The sequence below is a fragment of the Astatotilapia calliptera genome, chromosome 14, assembly GCF_964374335.1.
Source record: "Astatotilapia calliptera chromosome 14, fAstCal68.1, whole genome shotgun sequence".
Classification (NCBI taxonomy): Eukaryota; Metazoa; Chordata; class Actinopteri; order Cichliformes; family Cichlidae; genus Astatotilapia; species Astatotilapia calliptera.
The window spans coordinates 7,676,652-7,689,809 of NC_137435.1; the positions used below are offsets into that span (position 1 = coordinate 7,676,652).

Here is a 13,158-nt window from a genome sequence, read left to right on the forward strand (position 1 = left end):
TTTAAACTCTCATTCGGCTACAGAGTGGCAACCCAAAATATTCAGTGAGGCTGAGCCAGAAAGTGCCTGGCAGCTTCCAGGCAGCTTGAGCTCAAAGAAGGTCTTATCCGTGACAGTCCACAGAGACCTCTAAAATGCTCTTTGTCTAGTCCCTTAGCTTGCACCAGTTTCCCTTAGGGCTTCTGAGTGACTGCCCTCTACAATACATCCCTTTTTAAATCAGGAGAATGCAACACCTTCACAAAAATAAGGTAAGTAATAAAATCTGTTTACAATCTCAAGTGCTATATGTACAGATAAGGGGGATACACTGTTGATTAATCAAATACTAGAACATAAGGTAATGGAAGTCAGAATATATGTAGATGAGAAAGAGTTTCTTAAAAATACTAACAGTACCTAGTCCCAGCTGTATAAATTAATATCAGGGACATAAGCAAAGTTAAAGCTTTTGGGACTTCACCTCGCAGAACAAACCCTAAAAAAAGAAACCGCTCTACTTACGGCCACTGTAAAAGAGACTCACCTTGCATAAGTGTGTAGAAGGTGCCAGAAGCTGACAGGTTAGTGGTGACGGTGATATCTTCTTTGTTGGAGCCCTCTGTCTGGATACGGACCGAGCTGTCTGCGTCTGTACGGTAGCTGCTCACTCGGCCCGTGGGGTAGGTGATGTTAGTCAGACGCCCATAGCTGTCATACCTACAAAGAAATATGTTGATGTGAACCAAAGAAGGCAAAGAGGACCATGCCATCTGAAAACACAGATAAACAAGCACTATGCCTGAAACACAAACAATGCTGTGGTATTAAAAATTTACTAAGCCTTGTTGAGGTTTGTTAAATCATAAGGAAGCAATCATGATCATCAATGCAAGTCAGGTATGCATAAATGATTGTAGGTACATAAATGTGACTAATGAGTTGCTGTGTCATTCCAGATAAGCAGTGATTATGAGTTGTTCTCTGTAAGTGTTCTAGCATAAACTCCCTAATTATAGGTAGGGATTGGAAACTTTCCGCAGAGTCCGATATTTCCTCCGTGTTGTCACAAATTGAAGCAATGCATGTCAACACAGGCAGTAAACACAGCAGCAAATCCATCAGTGCTGGCAACCTGAGGTAATACATGGGATTTCAGAGCTATCATCTTTAATCATTGAAGCACAATCAGCATAGCTTTTGAAAAATATCTCCTGCAATTTTCTATTCACAAACAAGGAGTGGGTGCACCAACAAACTAAGCAGCTTTGTCCTTTTCTAGCCCTTTCAACAAAATGTGAATGGGGCGTTAATATCAATACTTCTCACTGCAACTTAAAAACAAGTATTCATTTTAATTCTATTCTAGCATCATATCACAACAGTAGTTAGCTCAAGGCAATTTGTATAGCAAGGAAAAAACCCTACAATAATACGGAGAAAACCCCAACAATCAAATAAGCCCCTTTGAGCGAGCACTTAGCGACAGTGGGAAGGAAAAATATACTATAAATATGCAATAGATTTAAAAAAAATGATTAAGATGAGCAAAGCAAACACCTTTTTTACATTTGGAAAACTGCTTATTAGCTTAAAAGATTAGCGATATTGCCTAATCTCATTATACAGCCTATGAAATAGGGGCGCTGAGGTGTGAATCCTTATAGAGATGCAGCATCTTCCTAGCTTATAGATCAGTCAGTTCATCACATACAGGAACATGAGTGGCCAGATTGTTTCATTTTGCTCAGAGAGCACATCAGCATAGAACAATTTTAAATCTTTCAGATTTTCAGTGTTCCAGAATTGAAGCGAGTGAACGGTACATTACTTAGAAAGAAGACTTTTATCTGCACATTGAATACAGATTGGAAAGCCTCTTCGATGTTGCTGCCTGCCATAATAAAGCCTCTAATAAATGAGATGGCGGGTGCTGGTTTACAGATATTTCCTCAGCGCTGCCATCTCAAATATCCAATATGGAAAGGAAGAGTGGGAGAGGAATCATCTCCCAGAGATAAATGCTATCTGATCTCAACTGTACTAGGGACTGGGATTCATAGATACATTTCAAGCCAAGTCTTCCACTTCAGGAAATACTAAATAGCAGAGTAATTTATATCTAAGCCTTTGATTTCTTTTGATACTGCTCATATACTATCAGCAAGAAATTCTCCTTGTGTCCATCATGCAATCAAAAGTTTTTGCAGTGAAAGCACTGCAAGTTATCTGCACCATACTACTTTTAATGGTTCCATTTATTTGACCAAGCGTTCCTGTTTGCCTTCACCTCTGCACAAAAGACTCAGTCCACAAGACAGAAATCTCATTCAAGAGCAACACTACAAGCCCCAGCTTGATCACTGACCCAAACTCTCTATGTCTCAATTAGGGCCTTAAGCTAGTTCCATTCCTTGAGCTCCACCGCTGAGCTCTAATGGTTTTGGCCTGCTTCAGCTCAGCTGCCTATTACTTTGCTTTCTTTCGACAAGAGGGGCACACAGGGGCAGGGTGCTCAGCAGAAGGACAGGAGCAGTTTCCCTCTGGTTGGCCACAAGTCTATTCGGATCGCATCACCTCTGTGTCACATGCTAGCTCTATGACCTTTCACGCTGGGCCCCAACAATAGGCTGAACACTTCATATCGGCATCACCCCCAGCATACCTAACTTCCGCTCATATTTTCAATTTGTCTTGCTGCCTGAGAATTTCTGAGCATGTGTGACTGATAACTTACAGATATAACTAAAGAACATTTGTTAAAACCCAGTGGGTAAGGCACATTTTTTTTCTTCTACCGTCTTAAATAAACGATAAAAGAATATTTAGGTGTTTTATAATTCATCATGATTTGGAACAACCCTTAAGCAGAAGCACTTATCATTACAACATAAATTTAAGGCCTGTGGACCGTTTGTGTGTGCAGTAACTGTTGTACAAATGTGGTTTCCAGGGGTTACAACAGAAAGACAGTGTGGCAGATGTCTTTTGTTCTCTAGTCAATCTATTGGTTTTTTTTTTCTTCGTTCATTCAAATTAATTTTGATCCACGAAGCATGGAATGTAAGTACACATTAATTAATATGGGTGAAATGATTAGCAGTGAACTTTGGTGGGCAGAGATAAATAGAGGTTCTGATGGTAGCAAATTACAGTTTTGACCCTCAGGTGATGAAATGACCTTTAAAGCTAATTATTCAAGAAAAACAAAACCCTGTTTATTGGGTGTAAAAAAAGCATGGATCAAATGATTTGCTTGTAGGTAAATACAAAGCTTCATTGCTTAATTTGAAAGGGAAAGACAGGAAATGAAATAATACATGGACTTCATTTTAATCCAAGTATTTTGACATGTATAACAATTTTGTTTTACTCTACCAACATCACAAAGTGTCTTATGAAGGCGGTGGGCCACCATGTGCTGCCAGAAGCTGTAAAATGTGTTCAACTAGGCTGCGATCGGGTGATTGCAAATGCCATATGATTATTATATGAATCATAAAATGGTCTTGCTGCTCAAACCCCTCAGTAGCCTCACATGCCTTATGGAGTGGAGCACTGTCATCCTATCACAGATCATTGTCATCATCATAAGACAAAGGTAACCACTCAGAATATCTTCTGCCTGTAGAAAATAATATATTATTATTTACCGCAGTAAAATAACAATGTGGTGCATGAGCGATAGGTTTTATCACCTAAATCAGCGGTCCCCAATCTTTTTTGGACCACGTACTGGTTTAATGTCAGACAATATTTTCACGGACCAGCCTTTAAGGTGTCGCGGATAAACACAACAAAATAAAATGCTACGACTAAGACAAAACTGTGGTATTTTGTAAATATAATAATTAACGTGAATCCACTGTGTAATTGTGTAACTTTATTAGCCGCGTCCTCCTGAAATACGCCAACAACATTGAGAGAAACATCCTCCTCTCTGCCCCTTAATGCTCTCTGGTCGCTATGGTAACGCGTAAACATTTCTTTCAAAATAAGACACGCATGCTAGAACCTAAAAAATAAAAGAAGCCATTTTACAGAACGTCATAGAGAAATCATTCAGAATTCCAAACACCCACTAAATTTGTCTGAGCCTCAGGGAATTCAGTCTACCTCGAGAAACGCCTATGCATGGCTGCATTAGTGCTGTTTTCACTGCACCTTTCCACTTTTTTTTTTTTCAGTGTAACCATCAGATGACAACCAAATCAAACACAGGTGATAAATGTCTGCTCATATTAAACAGAGCGTCTGATTATGTGTCAGAGTTATATTCCTCCAGCGAGGTGTAACAGATGTCTGACCAGCCAATCTGCTTAATCACACTTTTTGGAATGACATCCAGTTAGCATAGTATCCCCTGGTACATTAAGCTAAGGGACAGATTGCTTCATGCAAGTCACAAGAACATGAAATCCTAAACTGTGGGAGTGTTTTCCGTCATTTCTTCACAAGGTATGCTTTGCCTGATTTAATTAAAATCTTTGGCTATTCAACTATGCTTATATTTCTGGGGTGCATCCCAGTCATGTGAATATACATTTTGTACTACTCAATAGATACACGCTGTTCCTGTACCCAACAACTCCAAACAAGTGATGATCTCCAGTCTGCAAGCAAGGGCACAGATGAGTAACATATCATCCAGTAATCCTATTTGGTATGATAACAGCAAATAGGATTACACCCATCCTTCCGCAGGTCTTGTATTCTGAGTGACATAGACATCCAGCCATAAGAAGTGAACTCATATGCCAAAATACTAAACTCACATGCCAAGGAGCTCTTTGACTGCAAACATTAATTCACTAAAGCATTCAGTGATATAATGAATTCAGTGCTCTTAGTTCAGATACTCCAGGAAAAAAAACCTAAACAAAACTGTCCAATCTGCCTATCTGAATTAACAGATTAAACAGATCTTTAAGCTTCTTTCCTTTGATGCAGTTATCAGCTCAAATTGGATCCAGACTTTTAGGTAAAATGATTAGAAAGGTGTTTCTTCATATTACTTACTCAAAGAATGTTGTCCATCCATTTTCATTTGTCTTAGTTGCTAACAGTCCCGAGCTTCCATGGTACGTCATTACAGCTAGCTCTTGACCCTGGGCAGCAACAGTTTTAAGGGCACTGTTAGTGCCAATGGTGAACCAGAAGGTCTGTCCATCAGGGACCATTAGCCACAGAGGCATTCCTGTTGTGTCTCTTCTGATGATCACTGTGTTTTTGTTCTTATCAGTAATGCTGCTTAGATCTCCTGATCCCGTGTATGTCAAATTGTAGAGATAGTCTCCTGTAGTTAGACTTTGGGTAAAAATGTGGCTGCCATTGGAGTCAAACAGATAGAGTTCATCATTAATGGGAGAGGACACCTCATACATACTGAGGGGATTCAGAAAAGGCTTGTTCTTGCGCACATAGCGTATACGGATGTTGCCCAGATCTGCAATGTAAAGATCTCCATCTGGACATACTGCCAGGGAAGATGGTGCATTCAGTTTAGCATCTTTGGCATAGCCTTCATCTCCAGAGTAACAATCGCAGTTGGCATCGTTCTTGCAGTCACAGCCACTTGGTGCCCCTGCAACCAAGGAGATCTCTCCATTTGTGGACACCTGTCTGACTCGGTTTATTTTCTTTTCATCTGACTCAGCAATGTACAAAACACCATTGTGAGACACAGCTAGGGCATTAGCTGACTCGAGGGTGGCATGGATGGCAACTTTGCTCAAGAGGAAATGGTCAATCCCAGGCACTTGACAGTGCATAGGACGGCCTGCTACAATACGGACTTGGTGGTTTTCAGAGATCTGGAGTACTACATTATTGTCCAGAACATATAGAGAGTTGTCCATTGGATTCACTGCCAAGTCTGTAGGCCACTCAAGGCGCACCTGCGAGGAAAAAGACACACAAAAATATAATCCTTAGGTACCAAAGAAATATACCATACTTTTATTGATCTACAGTTTTCGATTTCTATGTGGAAAAGAGCCTGAAAGGAAAACAGCGTGATTATTTTTATAGCTTAAGCTGTAAGTAAAAACATTTTTAAACTATTTATTATCTGATGAGGAGGAAAATAGCTGATGTACTTTTAAAAGGTGATACACAAAAACATGATTGTAAGATTGCAGATGATAACAACAGTGGTGAAGAAGGGCAGTGTGAGAAGAAATCATACAAATGATAAGATTAACTGAAAAGAGCACACTGGGATGGTTCATGAGAACTGTGAACACTTAAGGACAAGGCTTCTGCATCCTTCACCCAAGTCGCTGTTTTTCCTTGCTTTGGGTTATTAATTTTGTAATGACAAGAGATTGCATGAGTCCTTGAAAAGAAACTGGAGCACACTTATCAAATGAAAGCCTACTCTGTCTCTGGCCTCCTAAATTATGACTTATTGTTCTGCTAACAATGCATCAGGCTTTTAACAAATTGGAATGATTGGCTTCATCCAATTTACTGGTCTCCCTCTCACTTATGATCCCAGTGGGATCTCTTAGAAACATAATATGAAGTGCAATATTTCAATAGAAGCCTTGGAGTTCCAACAAAGGAAACTGATTAAAACCTGGACCAAAATGCAAAGACAGACTCAGATTTAAGGTAAGATTTTACACAAAGGACCCTTTCTTTTGTTTGGTCACTTAGAGACAACTAGAAAGTAGAAACAGGAGGAAAGTTATCAAGGCTTAATAATTAGCAATAAAGAGCTAGAAATTGCATATATTTTAATTTCTGCAATATACTACTGATAAAACACCCAAGCATACAGCACTTAGGCATGAGCTAAAATGGCTGACTACCATATTAATATATTATTAAGTCAAGTAAGTAGACAGCTGAAAGACACAATGAAACATTTTGACTGTATTATGCACAGACACTATGCACCTTGGCCATGTAGTAGGCTTTCTCCAACTGTCTGGGATTAAACAGCACATTGGACAAATACATTGCAATAAAAAAAGCAGGTTTCTTAAAATTTCTAGGAATATAAAAACAGTTAGCCCTATAATTCCCTTTTTCTTTTAAAATGTGGATTGCACAGAACAAAATACACAAAATAAAATTCAGACAGCTTTTAGACATTAGCTATATTGTGCCTTTTCCTTCCTTGTTATCTCCACATATCCCTAATGTTCTAATTTAAAAGTTAACATTGAAACAGTGACATTCTGTGGCAATAATGATCTGAATAATTCTAAACTTTTTGCTCTGTTCATATTCTTGAACTCACGTCCTTTTAAAAGTGGGGCACCCGCCCACCTGTAATTGAAAAACAGATTTGAGCATTACACACCTCACATCCTATAAACCTCCTATCATCTGCCACATAATGGAAGAGGTTTATATAACAGGATGTATCCTTTGGCTACATACGACAAACAGGAGACTAGTGGATACATGTCATCTCTCAGTAAGCAGAAAATGCATTTACTTGGATAATGAAGGGTAGACTTTCAATTTCTTAAAACCTATTTCTTGTCAACACTGCTGGTTAAATATTTCATGAGCCAAGTGTGGAGTGGCTCCTGGGAGCTGCCTGTAAGGAGGTTTTCACGCCACTCTGACTGATGAGGGGATATTTCCCGAGCTGCTGTCCCATATGCTGTAACCAGATCATACCCTCCCTTTTATACAGTGGGGATGCTGTCAGAAGCGCCTGCTAGACAAAGCCGCTAACAGGAAGAAAACCAAAACATGCTCAACAGCTGAGAAAGCGAGCCGTAGATTTGTACACAACATCAAACTATTTTAAATGAAATGGAAATTGTATTAAGAATTATAATGACATGTTCCATTAGTAATCGCTGCACTCTTTGCTAGTAACAGCATGATGCTTGCCTCAAGAAGAGTAATATGTCATTATTTGAAGTCCCTCTCAGATTTGAATTGAATGTCACAGTCATACTCTAGATAAAGCTTTCTGAAGCTGCTAACACCCCTGAAATATGTTTGAGTGATCTTGTTTTAAGACATGATTTTCCTGCATTTAAGCTCAGCGGGGAATGCAGCGAAATTTTCCAAGACTTTAAAGAAGAAAAATGGAAGGAAAATGGAAGATACTTCTAAGACAGGAACGACCCAAGGCCTTGGTAGAAAGAAAGAAAAAAACATATATGAGGTCAAAATATTGTCATTTTGCTTGATAATCAAAAGTTAAACGAAAGGTTACAGAGGTATACACTGAATTAAGAGAGAATTTAGCTGTAGCTTGCTCACTACACAGATAGCAAAGTAAGATAACAACGACCTCATCAGAGGAGAGAAAGAAATCTAATGTTATTTCTTGCCTTGGTGTGCCAGGTGTGGTAAAGCAAAAGTAATGACCACTGTGATGAGCCTTCTCCAGAGAAAGTCAGGTTCTAAGTGAGGGGTTGGGGAGTGTTTGAAGAAGGAAGCTCTGGATTAATTTTTAATGGATGCTTTTTACTGTCTGAGTGTCTCTGGCAATGCTTGTGTGATTTGTCATCATTGTAGAACTGCAGTCAGTCTGCCTGTGTCCTCGTGTTTGTGGAACTGGGATGGTGAGCATCCATAGGCACTTGTGTGTGCGACAAGGTAAAGGAGCAGCAAGCGGAGGTCAGGAGGGGGATGAAGTTCCCCCTAGGGCTGCAAATGGGCAGCTAGAGCCTTTGCTTCCTCCACTGAATACATCATTCACACACAGAAAACTCCCCACAGAAAGCAGAAGACCTGTATCCTGCATCCATACTCAACAAAATACACAAAGAGGAAAGAAACAAATGATTGCATGCATACTGAGATGGGCTTGGACTTCAATCAAGTTCAATAACCAAGCCTCAAAATGCTCAATTCATGGAAGTAAAACTGAAACAGTTATGAATCATGTAGATGGCATATACAAATTAAAAAGATACATTTTGTAGGGGATTTTATTTACTACTGGGTAGGACTGTCAAGGAGGCAAAAACAGCTATGTATGCTAAAAGTCTGCCTTGTCACCTCCAAATGGGAAGTCAGTGAGCCACAGAGTGACCTCAGTGCAGTGTCCTTGCCTGGGGGATGTGTTCTGCGTAGTGTGTGTGTGTGTATGTATGTATACATGTGTTCATGTGCGTCAGAGTGAAGATCTGTGCATGAAGTCAAAACCACTGAGGTTAAAGGTCATTCTTATCATTCCCCTAAAGCTGTAGGTCACTGGCACTCTGCATTTAGGAAATCGGCGCTACAAAAACCACAATGCTACTGTTTTCAGCATGGTCCTGTACTCCTTTAAAATGCTTAGTGCAGATACTTTGGAAGGCCCAAGCCTGGACTGAGCCCAATTAACTGCTCATTTTCAGTTTTTATTTGTATCTGCTTTTTAACTGTGAGGTGATTTTAGCTTTCACCAGGCTTGCACGGCTTTGATTGTGTGTTGCTTTCTCAAGTTCATAATCCTACAGCACCAGTGAAAACTATGCAATTGAATCTTAACAGATAATCCTTTGGTTAATAGAATTGACCTCTCAGGTCAGAAAGGCAAGTTTTGTAGAAAAAAAAAAATAGGTACAGTAAAAGTTTTCAGTGTGTTTCCCTGAAACTGTCTCTTGATTAACTACAAAGTCTACAATGTTTTCTTGTCCTATTTACATATTTTTTTCATCCTGCTGCAAAATGAATTTCCTCCTGTGGGTCAAAAAATATCTAAACTGACCTGAAGTATTTTATCATTTACGATGAATCATAGGACCAAAAATTTGCTGAAATAAACTGCACACAGGAAAAAAAGAAAATATTGAATCTTTTAGAAAGTCTTGTGGCTATATACCATATCTAAACCAAGGCCTACAGTACTAGATGCAGGCTTGGAGAATCAAGCTGCAGAAATACCAGCTGATGTGGAGGTGTAAGCACCCTGAAAACAAGGGTCATTCAAGGAGACAGATGTAGGTTGAGAGAGAGGAAAGCACAGGTCAGTGCACAGTTCCAGAGAGGTCATACCTGAGAGATGTCCATCACAGCATCACAGCTGAGAGGTCGGGCAGAGGTCAGGTCATTGAATCCCAGAAGGGTGGAGATGATACCATTCTGATCAATCCTGCGAATCATGGTCCCATCCACAAAGAAGATTACGCCGTACTTATCCACGGTAATGCCTGCAGATAAAGTCACACAATGAGAAGAAGAGGGAAATATCCTTAAATTATTCTGTTTATCTGTTACTTAATGTGAGCACAGAGCCCCACCAAATCACAATTAAGGACAGTTCACTGCAATAAAATGAAAGACTAATCATGACAATGAAAATTAATGGTAGGATTGATTTTTTTAATCAATAAAGAAGAACAATAGAAACATCAAAATAGATGAGGAGTATTGTAAGTATTGATTCAATTATGGGGAAAACTTCATCAATGTCTTTCTCTCTTGCTATCAGCCTCAAACAACAATGAAGCTTAGTAAGCCTAGCAAGTCTCTGTATTTTTCTACTTCTCTGAAGTCTGACAAATATCATTGAAAGAAATATGGACCTCATATTTTCAGTAATTACAGCAAACCGCTCTCTTTTTCAATGCAAAGCACGGCTATAGATATGCACATTTCACAGGGGCTCTTTCAGCAAATATGACTCATAATGGCATCACAGTAGAGGACAAAGAATAAGCATGTGATTGAATGACTAATGCTTCATGCCCATATGGAAGCAACACAAAAAAGATCCCGGAAACTCACTAGCTAGTTAGCTGCACATTTGGGGTTACAGCTGAAGGCAAAAGCTTACTTCAGAAAAGGTTAGAAAAAAAAAACAAAAACAAACTGACAACTGACTTGAAACTATATCAATTTTAATAACATCTATGCAATACCTCTGGGGTTAGTAAGGGTGGCCTCAACAGCCTTTCCTCCATCCCCGCAGCGAGCGTCATCATATGGGAGACACTGGTCACCAGTGCCTGCCACCAGCTCCAGATTCTTGGCCACATCTTTCACAACATTCAGCGATTTAACCTTGAACACTTTCCTGCTGCTGGTGTCTGAAAGGTACACGGCATTGTTCACTGGACTGGTGGCCAGGTAGTACTTATGTGCAGGGCTGTTGCTGATAGGAGGGAAAAGAGAGGAAGAGGCTCAAGTCAATAAAGCTGGAAGGGCTACAGCTCTTTCAATAAGAAACACTGTGTAATACAATTAAAATGGATTCAAAAGCCATTTAGAGAGTCAATTGGGCACAATTACAGTTTATACCCAGGACAAAGAAAACAGAATGAGATTAAACATGCTAAAATAAAAATGAGATTAAACATGACATAATAATGCGGCTTAGGACTCACGCAGTCAGCTTAGTAAGAAAAGCGTGTTTTGAAAAGGGAGTGAAATTACCAGTGTATCTACATCTATATGTCTGTGTCGACCTTTAAATACAGTGTGTGAGTGTGTGTGTAATAGTGCACATATTATTGAAGAAATAGTAATGTAGTAGAGAAATAAGGGTGGGGAGTGGTGCTAAAATTTATGACCCGAGAAATTCCTTTGATATAAGCTGAAATCGATACAAATAATTATGTTTTTTATTTTACTTTGGAACTTTTTAAAAATACAAACAAAAATGCATGACTGAACTAGGGATCCAAACACATTATGCATCCATCAGGCTGATATTCTAGCACAGAAAAATATCCTATTAAAATCCCAGCCAAGTCAACAATGCCATCCTTCACATCCATACAAACATATCCACAGGAGGTTGCCCAACCTGACAGACAAGACAATAGAACCAAATATAACCAATCCTGCTGCGGCAGGATGCATCCAACCTACTGATGTACTCCAGTCAGGATAGGTGACAGAAAACACAGATAGCTGTAGACAAATCCACAGCAGTGCAAATTAGGATGACAAAGAATAATATTTCCATTAAAATTACACTTCTGCTTACTATAAACATAAGCTCACGGTGATAAATCAAAGCATGGGAGATTGGAAGCAAGACCAATTACATTTTACTATGCACATGCCAGATGCTAGAAACTTCTTAAACCGTGTTATTTTAAAGTGATTTTACAGCCTTGGCTCTGCTTCCATAAATATGATTCATTACATAAATGTTACTGAGGTTAAAGGTCTTTTCTTTTCAAGTGCTGACTGACACACTTTATTTGTTAGTTCATGTCAGAAAATGTATGAAAAAAAAATCAGACAAATCCAGAAAACTGAAAGTTAAATTAAAAGCTTACATCAAAATAAAAATAAATTATTAAAAAGTCACATTTTAACTGTCTGTTGACTAATTCTACTACTAATTTAGGAGAAAAACAAAACAAAGGAACACGTAACCAGCTTAGCAATGAGTTTGCTGCCACCTTAAAGATGACCAGATGTATAAGAGCAGGATACAGCACAGTTCTGCCAGACCTGATAAGCATTATGGAAAACCCTGTCAGCTGGACATCATTCAAAGTGGATTAAGACAGTATTTCAAATATAACCTTCAGGGTTCTTTTAGGGGTTTATGGTCAGTGTGACAGTGCCAAAGCGTACATTTTTAACACACAACGAGAAGAAAGACAAGTGGGTGTGTGGAATTGTCGTCTCCAGTACATAATTTTAGGTGACAATTGACCTTCAATGAATCAGTGATGACAGGGCTTTGCAGCAAACCTCAGGCACACATGTCACAAACTGCCCGCTGACCTAGTTGACTGATATGATGCACTTCAGTATACTCCAGGTACAATTGGCTGGCTTAGAGAAACGACTGCTGTCTGAGAGTAGGTCAATGGCAAATCTCAATGACTGGCTTTGCATTCTATCTGCCATGTGCAATCAGCTGATACCTTATCAGCTCCTAGGTGCATGTAAAACAGTGTTGGTCCCCCATAGTGTTTGAAACTATGAGGTGTTATTCTCTGACCTTGAGCTATGGCCATATACCCCATCTATATTCACTGACAACATCTAGTTTGTAGAAGATAATTGGATTTTGCGGCATGGCGTCGTGGAAATGGTTGGAGCGGATTGGGACATCCTTAGTAGGGGGTCAATGAACACTGCAGTAACATCACCCACCTCCCACTCCTATCGCTAACTCACACATGAACAGGAGGCAGCCGCCCATTTTATACAGACACATGCTGTGTTTTCCTGGGCAAATCTCCTTTTCAATATGCAAATGTGTTTGGTGTGCTGAGGGACGGGGCTCTGATGTGTCTTGTTCTAGCA

At 39.4% G+C, this 13,158-nt stretch overlaps 1 protein-coding gene across 6 annotated transcripts in view; it reads right to left on the reverse strand.

Annotated features, from left to right (window-relative positions):
- The window catches only part of tenm4 (teneurin transmembrane protein 4), a 144,111-nt gene that overhangs the window by 16,362 nt on the left and 114,591 nt on the right, over positions 1-13,158 (reverse strand). For all 6 annotated transcript variants that reach the window (XM_080289317.1, XM_080289316.1, XM_026192542.2 and 3 more), the window contains 4 exons: positions 10,806-11,038; positions 9,940-10,094; positions 4,999-5,876; positions 527-699 (listed from right to left, as the gene is read on the reverse strand). In XM_080289317.1, the coding sequence (XP_080145443.1) occupies positions 527-699; positions 4,999-5,876; positions 9,940-10,094; positions 10,806-11,038 (1,439 nt within the window). The remainder of the gene's footprint in view (positions 1-526; positions 700-4,998; positions 5,877-9,939; positions 10,095-10,805; positions 11,039-13,158) is intronic.